This window comes from Chenopodium quinoa, unplaced genomic scaffold, assembly GCF_001683475.1.
Source record: "Chenopodium quinoa cultivar QQ74 unplaced genomic scaffold, ASM168347v1, whole genome shotgun sequence".
In the NCBI taxonomy this organism is placed as follows: domain Eukaryota; kingdom Viridiplantae; phylum Streptophyta; class Magnoliopsida; order Caryophyllales; family Amaranthaceae; genus Chenopodium; species Chenopodium quinoa.
In genome coordinates, this window is record NW_018744616.1 from 2,308,689 (window position 1) to 2,330,133 (window position 21,445).

General features: G+C 35.3%; 1 protein-coding gene across 1 annotated transcript; it reads left to right on the plus strand.

Moving 5' to 3' along the window:
- Nucleotides 1–483: 483 nt before the first annotated feature.
- Nucleotides 484–13,769, plus strand: LOC110700046 (importin beta-like SAD2). The gene is made up of 22 exons (XM_021877539.1): nucleotides 484–886; nucleotides 1,107–1,242; nucleotides 1,350–1,437; nucleotides 1,537–1,686; nucleotides 2,727–2,889; nucleotides 3,083–3,267; nucleotides 3,414–3,587; nucleotides 4,270–4,415; nucleotides 4,546–4,669; nucleotides 4,770–4,950; nucleotides 5,284–5,443; nucleotides 5,553–5,594; nucleotides 5,678–5,796; nucleotides 5,879–6,080; nucleotides 7,624–7,755; nucleotides 10,010–10,113; nucleotides 10,278–10,457; nucleotides 10,893–11,032; nucleotides 11,176–11,315; nucleotides 11,446–11,606; nucleotides 12,638–12,770; nucleotides 12,874–13,769. The coding sequence occupies exons 1-22, from the start codon at nucleotides 797–799 to the stop codon at nucleotides 13,029–13,031; spliced, it is 3,108 nt and encodes a 1,035-aa protein (XP_021733231.1). The 5' UTR covers nucleotides 484–796; the 3' UTR covers nucleotides 13,032–13,769.
- The last annotated feature ends 7,676 nt before the right edge of the window (nucleotides 13,770–21,445 follow it).

A 21,445-nucleotide genomic window follows, 5' to 3' on the forward strand; every position in this document is an offset into this window, starting at 1 on the left:
GGTTGTCTTCAACAAAAAAAATTTAGAATCAAGTTTTAGATTGCCAAAAAAAATTTAAAAGGTTTTTTCCAACAATAAAGTGCTTAACAAATTTTCCTATATAAAATATGATTCGGGACATTATCTGAGCCTAAAAGGGCGGAAAAAAATGTTTGAAAACGCAGCAAAGATGAGACAAGACAAGTACTTGTATTAGTTGGTATGAGTTGTCCAGATTATTACATACTCCGTATTCATCATATACCGCAACAACAACAAATTCACTACTACTACTGCACGTGCGCTTCCTTTCTTTTTTTCTACCTCTTTCTTTTCTTTACATTTAAAATACCACAACAATAGAAATTCGAACCATCCCAAAATTCTTGGAAAAACCCCTTTATTTTACAGACCACACCCAAAACGACGTCGTCCCCCGATTAATCCAATGCATTTCCAATTAATTAAAAATAAATTACAAGACCTCAAAATCCTAAAACCCTAATCATTTAAATACCCACCGCTTTCTCTCTCTCCGCAACCTTCGTGCTCTTCTTCTGCTTTTGCGCACTTCTTTCCACCATTAAAATCCTCTCTCCTCTAAACCCTTTGAGCTTTTCTAGCTCTAGGGTTTAGATTCATTTTCATTTCCCCCAATTTTGTTTTTTTATTGGGTTTGAATTTTGATTTTGTTCAATTATTTTTTGATTAATTTTGGTTTTTATTGGATTGAGCTCAGTTGGTGGTACTGTACTATTGCATTTCGATTTTGATTGTTTTTGTTAGAATTTTCAATTGTTTTTTGGAGGGAAGAATTATGGATCTTCCGAGTTTGGCTGTGATTCTTCGTGCTGCTCTTAGTCCTAATCCAGATGAACGCAAAGCTGCTGAAGATAGCCTTAATCAGGTTAATTGACGATTTTAATTTTCGAATTTTGATCAATTTTTTTTTAATGTTTTGATCATTAGCTGAATTTTATTCGTGTAATCGCGTTGTTGCTGTGATCTGATTGCTGAATTTATTCATTTTAATTGTTTGATTGTGTGTGAATTAGTTTCTGCTGTGATTTTGCATGTTAGAATGAGCAATTTGATTGAAATTTGTTGGGAATATGATGTGATGGCAGTTTCAATACACGCCACAGCATACGGTCAGGCTATTACAGATAATAGTTGATGGGAATTGCGATATGGCAGTGAGACAGGTTGCTAGTATTCATTTCAAGAACTTTATTGCCAAGAATTGGTCGCCTCATGATCCCGGTTCGTTTCCTTTCGTGTAGTGGCTAAGACTTTGACTTTAATTTTCGTAGCTCGGTCATTCGATATTGATATTGTATGCTTGGTTATATTTTTATTTTTAATTTCAGAGGAGCAATCAAAGATTTCACCGGCTGATAAAGCCTTGGTGAGAGAAAATATCCTTGTGTTTGTGGTTCAAGTTCCACCGCTTTTGAGGTATGGCTACTTGCTGTGCTATTGTCATCTATGTGAGCTATCATATCCAAATTTCAATTTTGAAGGGCGTTTGAAGTTTATTGTGGTTGCCATTTGTAGGGTGCAGTTGGGCGAGTGCCTCAAAACAATTATCCATGCTGATTACCCTGAGCAGTGGCCTGGCCTTCTTCACTGGGTGAAGCATAATTTGCAAGATCAACAGGTCTATGGTGCTCTGTTTGTTTTGCGGATTCTCGCTAGAAAATATGAGTAAGTACATGATTGCTGATTATGTATGGTATATTGCGGTATCATCACAAAAAAATAAAGCAAATCATATGTTGTTTTATTCTTTTGGGTTTTCTCTGATTCTGGTTGCTCCCCATCAAGTAGGTGGAGTTGCTTACCTAATTCTCTATTGGCTAGTACAGTCAAAAGTCAAATTAGATAATATGCTAGCTTGACAGTGTATTCATGTTCAACAAGCACTATATTTGATTTTACAAAAAGTTTACATGTTTCTTTCTCAGCAAAGATTAGGCCAGAGCTTTGAACTAGACCTAATATCCTTGTCCAAACCTTTAATTTGAATTGGCTGTGTACAATTTGTAGGTACCCCTCACTTGCATATACCTGAGCATACTAAGTGAACTACTGCTGTTTATATCAAACTTAATACTTCCTTCAGTTCCTTATAATTGCAACTTTTTGATACTTGCACTATTATTCAATAATTGCAATCCATTGTAACTTGTCAGTGTGAATGCCATTTTGGTAATAAACTTTTTATTGTGCATGCACATTATATGTTTTGGATTGGAAGGTAAAGAAAGAGAGAAATTATAATGCTCTGTAGCCTGCGTCTCAAATTCTCTATACCTAACTTTTTTTTTTGACTGAGAGAGCGAGCTTGAGTTCTTGGTAGTCAAGAGTCTTGACTTGTTTTCTAAGAATCTGTATTTAACCCTTATATAAATGATGGGATATGGAACAAATGCTTTCCAATTTGACCAGTAGCATTTTCTTCTTTGTTACATTTATAGTATATATAAGTGTATTAATTACACTAAGTGATCCGTATAAATTTTTTGTCTGGGGAAGAAAACAAAAGAATAACCATGAGGAAAGAAACACCTGACATAACCAGCAGTTGCACCACTGGCATTATTATCTATAGTTCTGTTGACCTTAATGTGTTGTTTGCAGATATTGGTTATTCATTTTTGTGTTTTCAAATAACGAATGCTTTCTTATCTGGTCTAACTTGTGGATCAATAAGTATTTTACCTCCTGCTGATATTTTTTTGCAGGTTCAAGTCAGATGATGAGAGGACACCTGTGCATCTAATTGTTGAGGAGACTTTTCCTCCTTTGCTCAACATATTCAACAAGCTTGTCCAGATTTCCAACCCTTCACTAGATGTGGCAGAACTCATAAAGCTTATATGTAAAATATTTTGGTCATCTATCTATGTATGATTCTTGCTCTTAGTATACTGGGCATTCTTTCTTTGACAGTTTTTACCATCTCTTTAGTATCATCTTCTTGTTATTTTTGGTTGAGTTAGATCTGTAGATCGCATATATACCTGTCCTATATTACTTAGATTGCAATATCATCAGTCTTCATCTAGAACTCACAGGAGCTCACCTGTTCCCTTCTCAGTTGGAGATTCCCAAACAGCTATTTGATTCCAATTTGTTCAATGCTTGGATGGTCCTTTTCTTGAACATTTTAGAGAGACCTGTTCCTGAAGAAGGCCAGCCTGCTGATCCTGATCAAAGGAAATCCTGGGGTTGGTGGAAGGTTAAAAAATGGACAGTTCACATCTTGAATCGGCTATACACAAGGTCAGTAAATGTTAGCATAATTGTCTTGTACAATTTTGGAATCATTTGGCAACTTTGATGTTCATATAAGGAGAAGGCATTTGAGTTTTGTAACAACTGATTAATTAATTTGTCTAATTTCTGTGCAATCTGAAATTTGTCAACAGATTTGGAGATATGAGAATCCAGAACCCTGAGAACAAAAATTTTGCCATGATGTTTCAGAAGAGTTATGCAGGGAAGATATTGGAGTGCCATTTGAATTTGTTGAATGTGATCCGTGCTGGTGGCTACTTACCTGATAGAGTTATCAATCTTGTTCTGCAATATCTAAGCAATAGGTTTGTAAAGGCTTTTTGACATATGCCAATTTAATCCCATGGGTTTAATGACATTAATCTATGAAGTGTTTTTTCCTAGAAGGTTTCTGATCTTTTGATGTTCCTTTGATGCCAATGTATAGTTATGCTATCCATCTCACACCTCTGATTATGTTAACACACTGAGCTGAATTAAAATGTGAATACTGTTATTGAACCAAGCTGTGATGTGTACTAGAAGCATAGCATTGTTGGTGAGATGGAGCTCCCAGTTTGCTCTATATGTATTTAATCAATGTTGGGCTGGATGGTGAGTTGTACCTTTTTAGTGCCACATAACTTGTTTTTTATACTGATGAAACAAAGGTTTAGATCTTCGTTGCTACATTCTCCTATTCAAATTGGACTTATAGGGTGGCACTTGCTTCTAAATTGGAATTTCCAAGAGGAGCAAGGTTGGCTAGCAAAGCAAGGTTAAAAAAAAATCTTTTGACAAAGAATATTGATATATTTGAGAGTGGCTCACATATCTTAGATGTTAGGTGTGAAAATCGAAATTCGAGGCAGGGCAAGTATAACTATATGTATAATGATAGTCAAAATCTGAGTCAGGATTGTGCAATTATACTTTACTGACTAATTTGGCTAGAAAACTGCAGCCTGTTTGTATTGGTCTAACCATTATTTTTTTTCATTGTGGCAGCATCTCAAAGTCCAGTATGTATCAATTGTTGCAACCACGACTTGATGTTCTCCTTTTTGAAATAATTTTCCCCCTGATGTGTTTTAATGACAACGATCAAAGACTTTGGGATGAAGACCCTCATGAGTATGTGAGAAAAGGCTATGGTGAGTATTATGGGCTTTTCTGCAGCTCTAAATTGTTTAGCTTCCATTTCTTTTCAAAAAAGAGTTATGTTTGTTTTTGTTATATTGGTTACAGACACTAAATGGTTATGTATCTTTTTATATTGAGTAGATATTATAGAAGATCTATATAGTCCCAGAACTGCAGCAATGGACTTTGTCAGTGAGTTGGTTAGAAAGCGTGGCAAAGAAAATTTGCAAAAGTTCATTCAATATGTTGTTGAGATTTTAAAGAGGTATATATTTCTTCTGTTTATGTTATATTTATTTCATTATAGACGATTTATGCTGGTCTTATTAACTTTACAGTTGCTATAACGATCACTCCACTTTCAGGTATGATGACTTCCCAGTGGAACAAAAGCCATATCGGCAGAAAGATGGTGCCCTTCTTGCTATTGGTGCACTTTGTGATAAGCTGAAACAGACTGCACCATACAAATCTGAGTTGGAGCGAATGTTGGTGCAATATGTTTTTTCCGAGTTCAATAGCCCTGCTGGTCACCTAAGAGCTAAGGTTTGTAGATAGCCATCTGTGTAGGTTGTAGCTAATATTTAGGGGAGACCATCCTTCATGTAATTTCTTACAATCTGAACCATGCCACCTGGTAATTTTCTTTAATTATTCATTGTGGCTAATATGGACAAGCTGTAAGTTTAGTAAACTAAGTTTGGAGAGTGGACTATAATTGGAGGACAATCCAAATATAAATGTGCTCTGTTCTGTAGAAATGCAGGGAATTACCTTTTTTCTGTATGGTTTCTTTATTATAAAGTTTCAACTATATTAAGATTTTAATGGTCTCACAAAGTTCTGAATTTGATTCCATCTCATTGCTGGTAATATCAGGCAGCTTGGGTTGCTGGCCAATATGCTCACATTGAATTCTCCGACCAGAACAATTTCCGAAAAGCACTTCATAGTGTAGTGGCTGGGCTGCGTGATCCGGAGCTTCCTGTTCGTGTGGATTCAGTCTTTGCACTGCGTTCTTTTGTTGAAGCTTGCAAAGGTTCTTTTTGCTTGGTTGCTGAGATCTGTTATATGTATTCACTCTGTTCTTCATTAATGGCATGTCAAGAATACATGTTCTCTTATTTAAATTTCAATTTTGGATGCAGATTTGGGAGAAATACGTCCCATTCTACCACAACTACTGGATGGTACATAATATTTAGATACCTAGTTCATTTTATATATGATGTTTTTATTTGCAACATCTTCTCATGAGCTTTTGTTTGTTTAGAATTTTTCAAACTTATGAACGAGGTTGAGAATGAAGACCTTGTATTCACTCTGGAGACTATTGTTGACAAGTTTGGGGAAGAGATGGCACCTTATGCTTTTGGACTATGCCAGAATTTGGTACTTAATTTCTAAATTTTTTTTGACACTTCATATTTAATAAGTGGTCAGTTTAATGAATACTTACTTATCCCTTGGTTAGGCTGCTGCATTCTGGAAGTGCATGAGTACTGCTGAAAATGACGAGGAGGGTGATGATCCAGGTGGTGCATTGGCGGCTGTTGGTTGTTTACGAGCTATAAGCACAATTCTTGAATCTGTCAGCAGACTTCCTCATCTATTTGGCCAAATTGAGCCTACTCTTCTGCCTATAATGCGGAGGATGTTGACTACTGATGGCCAAGGTCTGGCTTTAGTTTAGCAAGTTTCACTTGTTTCATTCTTGTTTCTTCATTTATATGATTTTGGGCTAAGGGAAAGGCGGGTGTTTGCGTTTTAAAATGAGAGATTTAATTCTCCATTTGTCAACTATCACTCGAGGAAATAGATATTAATTTGTTGAACTAGCTCTTTGAATTCATTTCTCCATCAACTAGGAGTATGGTTGTCATGGAAAAACAGATATCAACATGTCTGTGGAAACTGTGTGAGCTGTAGAGATATTATTATTTGATTTATCTAATGGTTATAATATTTATATATTTATAGTAGAAACTTGAAAATAGTTCAGGTTTGTGAAATACTCTATTGACCTGTGTTACATGAAAAGAGCATGCTTGCTTGGATGCCCCATATCTTATTGGTGAATGCTACAACGGTACAACCTCCCTCCCATAATAGGCTTCCTAAGACTTTTGGGCAGAGTAAGACTAAAAACCTGGGCTACTGGGAGTATTTAATTCCCTTATAATGGAGAGACATTGCAGGCCTTAGAAGAACTGAAAGGGAGTAGAACATTATTATTTAAGAAGGGAATAATTAGTTGGATCATATCAAAATTCAAATATTAGAAAACTATTCATGGATTGTGTATGCATACTCACCTTTGTTATTAACATCACAATACTCTAATCTTGGCAACTTACTTTACCCCCTTCAAATGAAGAGCACAGCTGCACAGGCAATGTGTATCCTAAAGCATATAGAAGCAACTACCAAGTCCTAGTTACTAGCTGCTGCAGGAGAAGAATATTTAAGTTAATCTGAAGCCTTAATACTCTATGGTCTATTGATCATATCATGTTTATGTTTTTAGATATCCAAGGATGCCAACTTTGTGGAAGATGGAAGAATTCCAATGATGAACAATTCACTGGGGGATTTTTTTTTTTTTTTGGGTTACTTAAGTTACTGAAAGGATGGAGTTTGTTTTGATGTCTTCAGTTTCTAAGAGGGAGGGGGGGGGGGGAAGATGTTAGCATCTAAAAACCATAGATACGTTTTCAACATAGGTATTAATTTGTGTTTAGCGTCTAAAATTTTATGAAATGAACTGAAAGATTGAAAGGTCTAATTTGGGGAAAACGTAGATTTTGTCTACTAGTTTGCAGATAATATTATCTTAAGTAGGCTGGCTTGATTTTGGAGACATTTGTATCGAGATGGAAGGCAGGGATTGACTTCTCTAAATGTATCTTGTTGAAGGTAGACATAAGTAGGTTGCCTTGATTTTGGAGACATTCGAATTGATCTTGAAGGCAGGGATTGACTTCTCTACATGTATTTTATTGAGGGTAGACATACATCACATTTTTCTTTGAGAGCTTGCCTCGTTGAGGCTAAAGTGCATCACTTGAGTGCATGGTCTTTGCTGCATAGTATAACCTACTAATTGATCACTAAATAAGTTACTTGTCCAAGTTAATTGTTTTTGGCTTGCAGTATTTTTAAATACTTGTTAAGCATTGTCAAGCTTCTTATCTGTAAATATGGTGGTGGTCTTTGCAGAGGTCTTTGAAGAAGTGTTGGAGATTGTGTCCTATATGACTTTCTTTTCTCCTACATTATCTCTGGATATGTGGAGTCTTTGGCCGCTGATGATGGAGGCACTGTCAGATTGGGCTATTGATTTCTTTCCAAGTAAGTGTTATGCCCTTCTCTTGCGGCTGTGTAACTTGTTAGTAATCTTGATCTCCATATAGATCGATGGAGGAACTTCTATTAATGTGCATTTGACTCAGCTTACCTACTAATTAAAGTTGGCTAAGACACTTCCACTGTGGTTGAGTATAGAGGTGCAGACAATGTTTTCAGTTTTGCAGGATATTGAGACTGTAACTTCACTTTTAAATACAATGTAGTCATGGTTTATTGCTCTTCATTTAATGAAGCTTCTTGGTACTAGGCATGGGTTTCCTATCATTTATTTTTTGGTTTGTCCTCATCTTGTTGCTTGGAAGCGATTTAGATTTTTAAATTTTGTGAAGGATGCAATGGTGTATGTGTTTCTTTGGATTAGATGAGATAGGTCAGCAACAATAATTCACTTGCTAAATGATGGTTTACTATACTAGATGGTTGTAAATGTTTATTAAGATTAGAGTAGATAGTTCAGCAACCAAGGCATTAACTTGCTAAATTAAAGTACTAATGGTTTGATGATGGATTGATGTTGTAAAGTTGTATTTACTTTAAAGCTATGCATTTGAAAACAAGAATAAATTGAAAGTGACTTTAGTGTAAAAGAACAAATACTGTTTTGTTTTACACTTTGTTTGGATAGGAGGATTTGGAGGGAAGGGAAACAAAGATGCATTTTCTTTCTTTGATTAGCAAATGAAGGGGCGAGGAAAGTGGAGGTTATTAGTGTTGATTTTGCCATGAACAAGGCTTGGGAAACAAAAGCAGCAACGTTTATGGCATGCTCTCAATTATCTCTCTCGTGGAAGATGAGTAATGCATTGTCGGATTTTACTCTGTCCCTCTCCTTTCTTATCCTAACAATGGAATTATTTCCTTATTCTATCACCCTCTCTACACCCCTTTCCCCTTCTTCCTTTGTGGTATCCTATCCAAACACACTGTTAGTAATTGTTACTTTAGATCCTTGATCAAGTAACTGAAACTCCAACCAAGGATCAATATTAAAAAACTTGGTATGATGAGAAATGTCTAGATGTTAGGAATTTAGATTCTATTGCAAGATCTATGAGCGTAATGAGATATCAGATCATTCTGTTCGGGCCCTTACATTCCTACAGAAAAACGTAGCTGCAATTTATTATCTAGTTAATTACTAATGCCTATGCAGATGTCCGCTTCTTGAAAATCAAGTCGTTTTAATCCTGGTTGATCTTTGGTCAAACTTTGTTGATTGAATTTACTGCCTGTTATATTAACTGTCCCATACTTTTTGAGTGAAAGTATTAAATAATTGTTCATATATGAGTTAACTTGAGCCTTTGTTGGATGACTTACTACCCGAAGTTATTAAAATCGGGATTCTGCTTTGAATCGGAAGAGGCTATCAGAATCGAATCGTAAAATCGAATTGTAGAATTGTAAGATTCTATCGACATGCATAATTAAGATGTCAAATCTAAATTTAATTAAATTCTAAATTTAATTAAATATATTGAAATTATGAGATTGAAACCTAATTATTGATAGATGATGGTTATTTACCCATTAAGCAATCAATACTTGACAATACGGAGTATATATTTAAATAAAAAACCAATATAAACATGTTTTTAACTTGTAAGGATTTCGCTAGTTAAGAAAAATATGTAAAATCGGGGAATCGTAAATCGAATTGTATGACATACATGAATCGTAAAATCGTAAGATTCTAAGATTTAAATCGGGGTTTTAATAACAATGTGTCTACTACCTATTATGTTATTATATATGGTAACAGGCATTTTGTATCTAAGGCTTTTTGATTTAGAAGGAGAAGAGCTTAGACAGATGTTTAAAGTTTGGACCAAGGATGATAACTTGCATAGCGCATTGAAATAGGAGAAAATTATCATCTACGTGTTTTGATGTTTGGTAGGAGTTTGTCAAATTATGAGTTATAAATTACTCTTGCTCTCCATGACTTAATTTCAGTTATATCTTGTCAATGGTTTGACCTTTGTGCGATGGAAAGACATTTAATAAAAATTATTTTCAGCCAATTTTGTGTTTTCTCTAGATCATGTCATTGACCTGTTTTGGCTATATCACCTTCATGAATTTCTCATGTGGTGTAGAAGAGGCTTCTCGTTTATCTCGGGCTTCTATATTTGGCTATATACTGTTTGATGAATGTTTTGTGTATGTATTCGACTATTCGTTGTAATTTATGTACTTATTAGTAATTATATTTGCAATGGATGATTTGATGCAGACATCTTGGTACCATTGGACAATTATATATCCCGTAGCACTGCTCATTTTTTGACTTGCAAAGATCCAGACTACCAACAAAGTCTATGGAAAATGATATCCTCTGTGAGCTTCTATAACCCAGCTACTTGTCATCTTAACCTAGTTGATGAAAGTGCCATTATTCTTCAATATGATGTTTGTTTATTTATGAAGTCATCCTTGGCGTATTTTATATACTCTGTATTTCAGTGTTTGAAGCTGATGTTTGATGGATTTTATGTTTATAGATAATGTCTGATAACAATCTTGAAGATGGTGATATTGAGCCTGCACCAAAGCTCATCGAAGTTGTATTCCAGAACTGCAAGGGTCAAGTTGATCACTGGGTTGAGCCTTACTTGAGGATAACTGTTGAGCGACTGCGTAGAGCTGAGAAACCATATTTTAAATGTCTTTTGATTCAAGTGGTATGAATATTGGTCAATTTGTTTGTGTTATTGTTAGTCTGTTATCTGCATCATTGATTAGTTTCTTGTTTGGCAGTTTAATTTATGGTTTGCATGTATGGCAGTTACAGAATTATTGGTATGATATATTGAAGAGTTTGTGATGAGTTATTTGTATGATATTACTTAATTTTTCTTCTTATTTTAGCAGGCATGAAAATGCATTGTGCTCTAGTTGTATATTGTGGATGTGCTTATCATTTTGCTTGATTAGTGGAAACTTGTTAATGTCTAGCTTTGATTCGGCGATTACCTTTATTGTTGAAACTTGAACTCTTTTGTGAAAGCTAAATTTATTTAGTGGTAGTATGTAAACTAAATTGTACTACAGTGGTGATTTCAATACATGTTTTTTTAACATACACTGATTTGTATCTGATGCATTTTTGTCTGCAGATTGCTAATGCTCTTTATTACAACCCTAGTTTAACATTGAGTATACTCCATAAGCTAGGTGTGTCTGCAGAAATATTTAATCTTTGGTTCCAAATGATACAGCAAGTGAAAAAAAGTGGTGTGCGTACCAACTTTAAAAGGTAGCTCCGTTTATTTATTATTTATTTACTTCTTAATTGCTTTCCAGTCAAACTATTTTGCTCTTGACTTGGGAGAAATTGTTACCTGGATGTTAGTATCCTTGTTGGAAATTTAAATGGATTATTTCTCTTTAATTTTACAGGGAGCATGATAAGAAAGTGTGTTGTCTGGGATTGACGTCCTTGTTAGCACTTCCTGCTGACCAATTACCAGTGGAAGCTCTTGGACGTGTTTTCAGGGTTACTCTTGAGCTGCTTGCTGCATACAAGGAACAGGTTGCAGGTATGTCTCCCCTCATATTCTGGTACTTGCATGTTGTAAGAGAAAGTTGCCTTTATCTCTGTCACTTATCTGTGAATTTTGATTTATATATTTTGTTTAAATGGTATTTTATTTAATCTTTGTGTTGCAGAAGCTGCGAAGGAGGAGGAGGAGGCTGAAGATGATGATGTTATGGATGGTTTTGATTCTGACGGTGAAGATGAAGGTGATGGCTCTGACAAAGAGATGGGAGTTGATGAGGAAGAGGGGGATGATGCTGACAGCAATCATCTGAATCGATTAGCGGCACGGGTGAGGTTTCTGGTCTTTGAATGATGGCTGGGTGCTGGTTGGGTGATCTCACACTACACAATTTTTGAAGCTAGAAATTTATTAACACAATAATGGAGTCTCCTTTCTGTTTTGAAAATTTGTTACAAACCGGAGCAATGAATCACAAGTTTGCTATAAAAGCTATGGTTTTGACCTTATGTGAAGCTACACACACCATGAAAAGGAAGAAACCTGAGTTTTCTTTGCATTGCTGCCTAATGTTGTTCGCTACCTAGAGAATTTAATCTATCCCCACAAAAAATAAAGTAAAAAGGAAACTGAATTAAATAGTCGAGGGATATATATAATCCAGAAAAATGAACTCTTGAGTAGTGTTTAGTTTGGATTCAATGGTAAATGTGATTGCAATGTAATTTTTCCAGAGAAAAATGCTTGCAGTTCCTTCTATCCTGGTGGTTTTAAGTCTGGATTAGCTATGATGATCCATGTGTGCTTGCTATTTGCTCTCCCAAAAGTAATCATTCATTGCAAGGGCAAGGAAGCTCTTCTGCATCTCGATATTATAATATTAGGCTTTTTTGGAGCACCAAAATTTTATGTTGTCCTTTCCTTTTTTGAGATTTTGACCTCCATTTTCTTTGTTTCATTTTGTGTTCTTGTTCTTTATATATTTTCCTGGACAGGAGGAAAATTGGTGATTTTGTATATCTGCATATTAATTATAATACTTTCTCCGTTTTTTATTAGATGCATCACTTTCGTAATTGCAGACTCATAGGCAATTTTTGGAGTAGAGAGAGAGAGAGAGAGAGAGAAAATAAAGAGGGCCATGTGATATGATCATATGGAGTGATATAGAGAATTTATTTACTGAAAGAGAATGTGATGTATTTAAATTGAAACTTCCATATTAAGAAAGTGATGCATCTAATCAAAAACGGAGGAAGTGCAACTTTTCTCTCTTTCACAAGCTGCATTGCTTTTTCTTTGTGCTATTTTCTGTGGTTTGGATGGTTAATATTTGATCAATATTAATTTTGCATGTGCAGGCTAAAGCCTTCAGAATGAATGATGAGGATGATGATGATGATGATTCTGATGATGATTACAGTGATGATGAAGAGTTACAATCTCCCATTGACGAGGTTGACCCTTTCATATTGTTTGTTGATACAGTCAAAGGTAAGTGACTTGGCACGCTCCAAGCACAGAAGCATCAATTAATTCTTTCATGTCTAGTGTATACATACTTTTCTTTGCTGACTCTTATATATTGGTTATGAAGTGATGCAAGCTTCAGATCCTTCAAGGTTCCAAAATTTGACTCAAGCTCTAGAATTCCAATATCAAGCACTGGCCAATGGAGTTGCCCAGCATGCTGACCAAAGACGGGTAGAGATTGAGAAAGAGAAGTTGGAGAAGGCAGCAGCTGCTTCCTCGTGATTTCATATTGTGGGAAGGCAAGCAAATGGACCCTTGGTTTTGTGTAAGAATTTCCGTTCTTTTGCCTATTCCATTTGTGATGCATCCAGCGTCATATATTGGGATAGTAATGAAGTTAAATGGTCAGGGGTATGTGTTGGCAAAGTGTTTGGATTTTGTTCTGAGGTCGCTGATGGAAAGCGGTTATGAAACTTGAAAAGTCTCACACATACCTCTGGGGTAGGCATTCCTGGTAAAAGGTGCCTGGTGTCTTGCATTTCTGGTAAAAGCTGCCATTGTCGTCATGGTTTGCAGCAACCCTTTCGGGGTTTGTAGGTTCCGGAAACGTATGGTCTACTTTTATGGACGAGGAGATCTGCGTGTAGGGTGTATAATGTGCATTCTTTTATGTATCTATTTAGGCATCAACTAGGGTGTCCTAGGTTGTACTCACAATTTTGCGTCTAGTATTGGCCCATTTTCATTTCTTTTTCTTTTTTTTTTTCCTATTTTATGCAATTAGTGCTATATTGATTGGTTGGGTGTTTTTTTCCCATCTTTCCAGTGAGGGATGTTTTCAATTTTGGGTATGATGCAGCAGGTTAAGGTGACTTGCTGGTCTATGTAAGACTTGTTGATTTTTGTATCATATCAAATACACTTGAGTTTAGATATGCGGCTTTACATCCCTTGAATGTGCCTCTTTGTAAAACTTTGAAACTGATTAGTGAACAAAGGATCTTCTGGTGGTCATTTTTATATATGGATGGACCAGAAATGCAAATAAATTTAGATAACTGTACAAATTGAAGAAACTATCTAGTTCAAGGGAATACTTAGATTATTTTAGTTCTAGTTTTTTAGCCTGGAAATTTTTTAGTGGTAAACAATTTATTTTATTTTTTTGATGAGAAGATATCTAAATCACAAATTTAGAGAAATTGACCTAGCTTTTACAATTAAAATCATAATTAATTTGCATGTATGCACACTCCATTGCTTCAAGTTTGATGCGAGCTTACATCGATGTTTCGATTATTAGAGTTGAGGATAAATCCTAAATTCATATGAATTTAAATCACCTTTCCAATTATTATCGAAACCCTTAAAATATAACTCTCGTGATCTCGTCCATAGAAGAGAATCAAAATTCCAAAACTTTGGGAAAAATTAAAAAAATTTGTCATGTGTGTATTTGTTTTATTATCCATTGAATCGTCATATATGAAAAGGTAGTTATGTTCACTTTTAGTTATATTAAATTGGAACCATTAATGGCCTTAAAAACCAAACTAAAATATCAAAACAATAATTAATGTTAGTGTCAATGACTACTTAAATAATCCAATGTTGGAAATAAAGAAAGGAAATTCAAAGGGTCAGATATGGGCTCGGGCACGAGAAGAGTCATAAAATTCTGGAGTTTTGCCGCCCGATTTGGCGAGCTCCGCTCGAGCGCCTGACCGAACGCGAGAAGGTGTCTGGAAAAAGGGAGTGTCCGACACTCCCGATCGGGCGCGAGTTAACGGTTCCCTTGGCTTACTTTTCTTGGTTAATTTCTTGTAACTCCCATTTAAGAGGTTGATTATGGTGTTTTAATCACCATGATTATTCTGATTTTATTTTGTTATTGATTAAAAAGATTCCTCCTTGATCTTCTATCTTCTTCTATCTTCATTATAAATTGGAGGTTATTTTTCTGATCATATACACAAGAAATACTTATCAAACACAAGCTAAACACATACTCTATATTGGGCATAAGCTATTTGGCTCAAACCTTCCACCCAAAAGTGCCGGTGGAAGTGGTGTGTTAATCTTAGGGAACGTGCCGACGAATACAATCGAGCACCCCGGTTGCGTCGGAATTTCGTTTTCAAGTCAGTGAATTTGCTTCACGACACACTGCCTTCCTATTTTGTAGGATCACTTTTTCTATCTTACTTGTTATTTTTTATACTATTTGCGCTAGATTTCTCATTTATTTACAACAATTTGAAAACGAAATTATGTCTATTGCTAACTGTAGACACCCATTTGTGTCTCCCCAACGACAGAGCTCGAAACCTCTCAGAAAGGTGATTTCGACCTCATGCAGCAATTTTGGGTTCCTTGGTACGCCAGTTAGCCCCTATAAGCAATTTGACATGATTAGTAGTCGGCTCGATTACAATCGTAGTAAGTGATTGACCTGACAAAAAATCGTCTCACTTAGCTTAAGCGCCTAAAACACTGGCTCATTACAATCGGTTCAAAAGCAAGCACTTAAACGACAATATTTCCAAATATGGATTGTCGCGCATTCTTATTAAACGACAAAGTTTTCCAAAAATTGGATTGTCATCCCCAACTGACAATATTTCCAAAAATGGATTGTCGTGCATCTTCTTCAACGATAATTTTTCCAAAATTGGATTGTCATCTCTGGCAAGGTTTCCAAGCGTGGATTGTCGTGCTCCTTCTTTATTGGCAAGTTTTTCAAGTTCGGATTGTCATACATTCATAGATCGCTGGCAAGTTTTCTGAGATTGGATTGTCATACACCCAGTTCCCTATAGCAAAATTTCTCAAAGGATTGTTGTAGGTTTCTATTCATCATAAATTTTGGCAAAAGTTCCTCAACGTGGATTGTCATTCATTTCAGCAAGTGGCAAATTTTCCCGAAGTGGATTGTCGGTCGACTTTTTTTTGCAAATGTTTCAAGACGCGGATTGTCAATAGTGGCAATATTTCCCCAAAAGGATTGTCGCATAGCGTTGGCAAGTTTCCAAGGTGGATTGCTTTCAAGAGTTATATTCCAAGATGTGGATTGTCGATCGTAGCAAAGTTCTTATGAAAGATTGTTACGAAGCATTGACAACTTTTCCAAAAAATTGGATTTTGGCAAATTTTCCGAGGTACGGATTGTCGCTTCATCGTGACAACATTTCCAAGGATGGATTGTTACGTGGCATTGACAACTTTCCCTAAATCAGATTGTCATACATCATACAAGAGTTGTGTTGGCAACTATTCCCAAATAAAAGAGGATTGTCGACATACTGGTTCACAAGCAGCAAAGTACCAACGTACTGGCATAGCAAACATTAAGAAGCAGTGATCTTTTCGAAGAATATCACAGCGGAAATTTGAGTCATATAAAAAAGAAGCTCTTTTTTCAGAGCCGAGTGAACATCGAAACAACAAGGTGGCGTTCCCTGGATTATGGAGAGTTGTCACAAACAACTGAGGATTGTTTCAAGAGAAGCAATCTTTGATAGTATTCCCTTGGATATGGAATATTATCAATGCGGATGAGGATTGTTTCAAGAGAAATAATCTTCGATGGTATTTCCTTGGATGTGAAATATTATCATAGCGGAGGAGGATAGTTTCAGGCGAAGCAATCTTCTAATTTGGAAGCAGTTACGGGCGTAGCGGTTTTCAAGCGGGATGGCATTCTCTAGCTTGCAGGAGGTCATCAAAACAGTAAAGCAACAACAATCGGTTACTTTCAGAGACGTGTGCTCGACGGTGCAAGATACGCGTTTCTTAACTCTTTTATCTGTTTAACTAACGCTAGTTTGCAGGTATCGGCGTTACAAGAGTGATTTAGGATCGCAGAACGTTCTGAATCATTCTCCGTCCCTATCGATACTTTGACTTTTGTTTTCGAAACTTGCGTTTCTCCAAACTCAGTCAAAGTGGGGGCTTCTGTAGACACCCATTTGTGTCTCCCCAAAATCAAACCCAGCGATGAATACCTTTCACGTCGAACCATAATCGAATGAGGTGAAAATGTGAAAAGTCTAGTGTTGCGGTTAGTTTTTGTTAAAATTCTTTCTTTCTGTTTTCGAAAACCCACTCTATTTTATGAAAACGTCCATTCCAATTTAGTTTGGTCCATGATAAGGGTCCAATAATTGTTTATTTGGATGGGGCTTGAAAAGAACTTTCCAACGATATATTATAAGCCCAATTCCGATGGATAATGAGGAAGTTATGGCCAAAATACTAAACTGGGCCCAAACCGGATTTTACCTACGACCCAATGATCATGAGGAGGGTCCAAAGGTTTAATCCTATTCCTAAACTAATTAGGATTGATTAGAATCTTCTATAAGTTTCTAAAATATCTTAATTATCCTTTTTTGAAAAGATAAGATTAAGGAATTTGATTTAAATATAAACTTTCTTTTTTAATAAAACTTTCCTTTTTTAAAGTCCTAATTCTATTCGAATTTAAACATGTTCAAAGACAGTCAGATATTATTTTCGTGCCTCATAATTTTTATCCAAATTTTATATGGTTGGATAGATCTTGAAATTATATTTCCAATGATATATTATAATAATAATTCCGAGCTATAACGGAAAAGATATGAATAAAATATCAAACTCTATCCAAAACTGACACCGTCTCACTATTTCGTTCATATCTTTTATTCTACAACATATTTTAATCTGATTCTAATTGGGTTAGAAAGTAGACTTCAAGATATTTCCAACGACATCTTATTCATCTTATTCCGATTCCTGGATCAAAAGATATGATAAAAACAAAATCCGCAAAAACTGCTGTCTACGAGTTTTATTTCGATTCGAATTTGGATTCTTTTCTTAATTCTTCGACCCTTTTTTTTTCCTATAAATAGAGGTCATATCTCCCCTTTTTCAATCACCAACTCTCATCAAGATTTTCTTGATTATTATCTCTCTTTTCTAAACTTTGTTTTCACATACAAAATTCCGCATTCGCAAGATCTAGAAACACCTAGCCATATTCGAAGTTGCCTTCGCCCTACACGTGAAAGGTTTTAATTTCTGAGGGTTTGGTCCCAAATCTCTATTTCAATTATTTTATTTAATTGCTTCGGTTATTATTTTTCTTTGAAGTTACTAACGCGTGTATTGTGTTATTAGAAAGAGGTACGAGGCATCAAAGTAAGTACTTTATTGATTAATTGATATTATGATGTGGAAATCATGTTTACATTGTTATTATGATATTCCTAGTATCATGTCTAGGGTAAGTTTAATATTAAATATGGTTCCTGCGATGCTTCCTATGTTCTTCCTAATATTTATGATTGTTAGTATCATGTTAGGGTTAAAGATTTGATTTTTATTGCTTAGTGACATGCTAGGGTTTGTTATTAATCTTGTTAGTATAATGCCTAGGATCTTGCTATTTTTATTATGCTTTAATATTAACATGAACATGATTATGATTATAATTGTTATAATTTATGATGATTGTGAATATTATTGTTATTATTATTTTGATGATGATTATTTTATTTATAATTAGTATTCATGATATTGATTATTTATTATGTTGCTTGATTCTTATTATTTATTGCTTGATCACACCTTTTATGCATGTTTAAAGGGAATTTGTACTTGTAATCATGCTTAATAAGATAATTAGTAATCTTTTTAGGGTTAATGTGATTATAATTCAAGTGATCGCCAATAATAGTTTATTTGTGCATTAAATTCAACCAACATAGATTAAACAGGTTTAGGGTTAACCTATTGATTGTATGTTAATCAGAAAGCGCACATGAATATGATCAGAATAAAGTAGAGGCCTATTATTAGGGCAGATTCAATCTCTTTTAGGTTGGATTTGTACCTTCATCCCCGAACCCTTATTTGGTTCATGACCTTATGGAGTTGACGATCTCTTGGATCGTTAAGGGGTGTAACCTTCACCTCGTGAACGGTTTACAAGTTCCTTAAAAACTTGTTGGCGACTCTTTTGCTCTATCTTCTTCCCTTTTGGACGCCACCGTACTTTAGTGTATGATCATTGTGGGGTTCAAGCTAGTGGGATTTTAAAGACTTGAAATTATTCCCTACACTAACATTATTGTGAAGTCTCTTCCCAACCTCTCTAAGTTTGAAACTCTTGACGTTAACAACTACATCAAATGGTCACAAAAATTACTAATATTTTTTGAACAAGTGGAAATAGATTATGTTTTGAATGAAAATGTCATTGAAATATTGGAGAAGGCGAAAGAAGCTACCAAAGCCGCAACAGATCTTATTCCGGCAGCCATCATAGAAACCCTGAAGATAAAGGAAAAGGACAACAAGCTTGTTTGTGGACATCTTTTGAACCTTATGAACAATACTTTGTTTGATAATTTCAGGTTAAGCAAGGTTATTTGGGACTCTTTGGAGAAATAGTATGGAGCGGATGATGTCGGGAAAAAGAAGTACGTGGTGGGCAAGTTATCAATTTCAAGATGGATGATGAGAAGCCTATATATAATATCCCAAGTCCATGAATATGAGAACATGGTGACCGAAATTCTTGGTGAAGGCATGAAGATGTGTGAGACTCTTCAAGCTAATGTCTTCTTAGAGAAATTCCCTCCCCCTTGGAATGACTACCGAAATTCTTTGAAGCATAAGAAAAAGGACATGACTCTCAAAGAACTCATTAGTCACATGAGAATCGAAGAGGCTAATTGCCTTAAGGATAAGTTTGAAAATTTATCTCTTAATTCCTCTAAAGCTAATCTTGTTGAGTCTTCTTTGAATGTGTCTAAAAACAGGAAAAATTCTAAGAAAAAGGGAAACAACAAGTCCAAAAACAATTTCACTCCAAACAACAAAATCCAAAAGCCAAAAGGTGCTTGCTATGTGGGTGGGATCGTTAGACGCAAAGCATACTAATGTAACCGAAGGCATGGAGCAAAGAAATATGGCAACACCTTCCAAGCCAATGTTGTTGAAAATGAAGAAATCATTTGCGGTAGTGGTGGTGGAAGCCAACTTGGTTGAGAACAAAGTGGAGTGGATTTTGGACACCGGAGCATCTAGGCACTTTTGTGCTAATAAGACCTTAATGACCGAGTTTGAAGATGTTACCGATGGTGATCATGTTTACATGGGCAATAGTAGCACCACCATATTCCTTGGCAAAGGAAAGGTCCATCTATAACTTATCTCTGGAAAAAATTTTATTTTTAAATAATGTGTTGTATGTCCTTTCTCTTAGGAGAAATCTTGTTTCGGGAGCCATTCTCAACAAAGCCGGCCTAAAACTTGTCTTTGAGGCCGACAAGATTGTAATGACTAAAAATGGAGACTTTGTTGGGAAAGCTTACTTAAAAAATGGCTTGTTTGTTTTGAATGTTATGAATGAGAATGGAAGTACTTCTTTTGCTTATATTGTTGAGTCTTTGGATATTTGGCACATGACAGGATAAAGTCGTATCTCCTAATCAAAAGAATTACCTAAGTCCTCTAACTAAAGTAGATAGGGAAGTAGGGTCGAACCACAGGGAAACAAGTCAATTTATTCCTAATTAATTAAAATAATCTAAATTATTAAGTAACCAATTTGTTGTTGTAAAAAGAATTAAACTAAGGAGATTAAAGTAAGGAGAAATTAATTAATAAAGACCTAGAGTATAGGTTCACCAATAAATAATATTACAGGGTAAAACTTAATAATCAATCATCAATGCATTAATTAACCAGATCAGAAAGAGCTTTCGCTACGCATTACAATCACAAAGTTAATCTACCGGTATTAAATCTCATATCTTGAATCTTGACTTAACCATTTATAAATTTATCTGCCTATTGAAACTAAGCCTAAACATCAATTCTCATCTCTCGAATCTCGAATCAATATTGCAAAACTCATACAATTAAACTAGGCCTAATATAATTGCATAGCATTAGAACAATCATAGGAAATTAATCAAGCGTTGACAATCAACAATAATAAATTACCCCTTCTGTAGGCGTCATTCGAAATGCGCCTACGTTAAGCATTTGTGAATATGCTTGGCACTCTTTGGAAGTGGGAATTGACATATACGATTAGGGACAAGGAAAGTAGGGAGCCACCAACAAGTTTTTAAGGAACTTGTAAACCGTTCACGGATCATAAAAGACAACCACGAATAAGGGACAACAAAGGCAACAATTATTGAACCGTGAAGGTTACACCCCATTCATAATCCATATATGGTTCGAAACCACGAAAGGAGGATCGGGGATGATAGTACAAAGTGAGTCATGGAGTCACATTCGCCCGTATTGGCCTCTACTTGATTCTTATAGTGAAAAGTATTCCTGCAATCTCAAAGGCATACAAACAAAGATTCAATTTGCTCCAAACTACTATTAGGCTAAATTGGTTGAATATTAATGCAACACATAATTCTAAAATATTAGCGATCACTTGAGTTAATAACAAGATTAAAAAGGAACGTAAACCGGTCGTCCAAATTATCTTATTAGGCGTGATTTTCAATTACATAATCCCTTTAACATGCAATATGGTGATAAAAAATAATAATAGAATAAGCATTAATATTGGAAGAAATTTAACAATAAATCCAACAATATAAATTTGTTAGAAAAATAATAGAAATAAAAGGAACATAATTCTTACTTTGATTTTGTTTGCTTGCAACTATAAAACA

What these genes read in the sequence shown, in the direction of transcription:
- LOC110700046 (XM_021877539.1), top strand. Translation starts at nt 797, where the DNA reads ATGGATCTTCCGAGTTTGGCTGTGATTCTTCGTGCTGCTCTTAGTCCT. An exon ending in CTGAAGATAGCCTTAATCAG is followed by an intron (nt 887 to 1,106) that starts GTTAATTGACGA and finishes ATGTGATGGCAG; the next exon opens with TTTCAATACACGCCACAGCA. An exon ending in CTGCAATATCTAAGCAATAG is followed by an intron (nt 3,588 to 4,269) that starts GTTTGTAAAGGC and finishes TCATTGTGGCAG; the next exon opens with CATCTCAAAGTCCAGTATGT.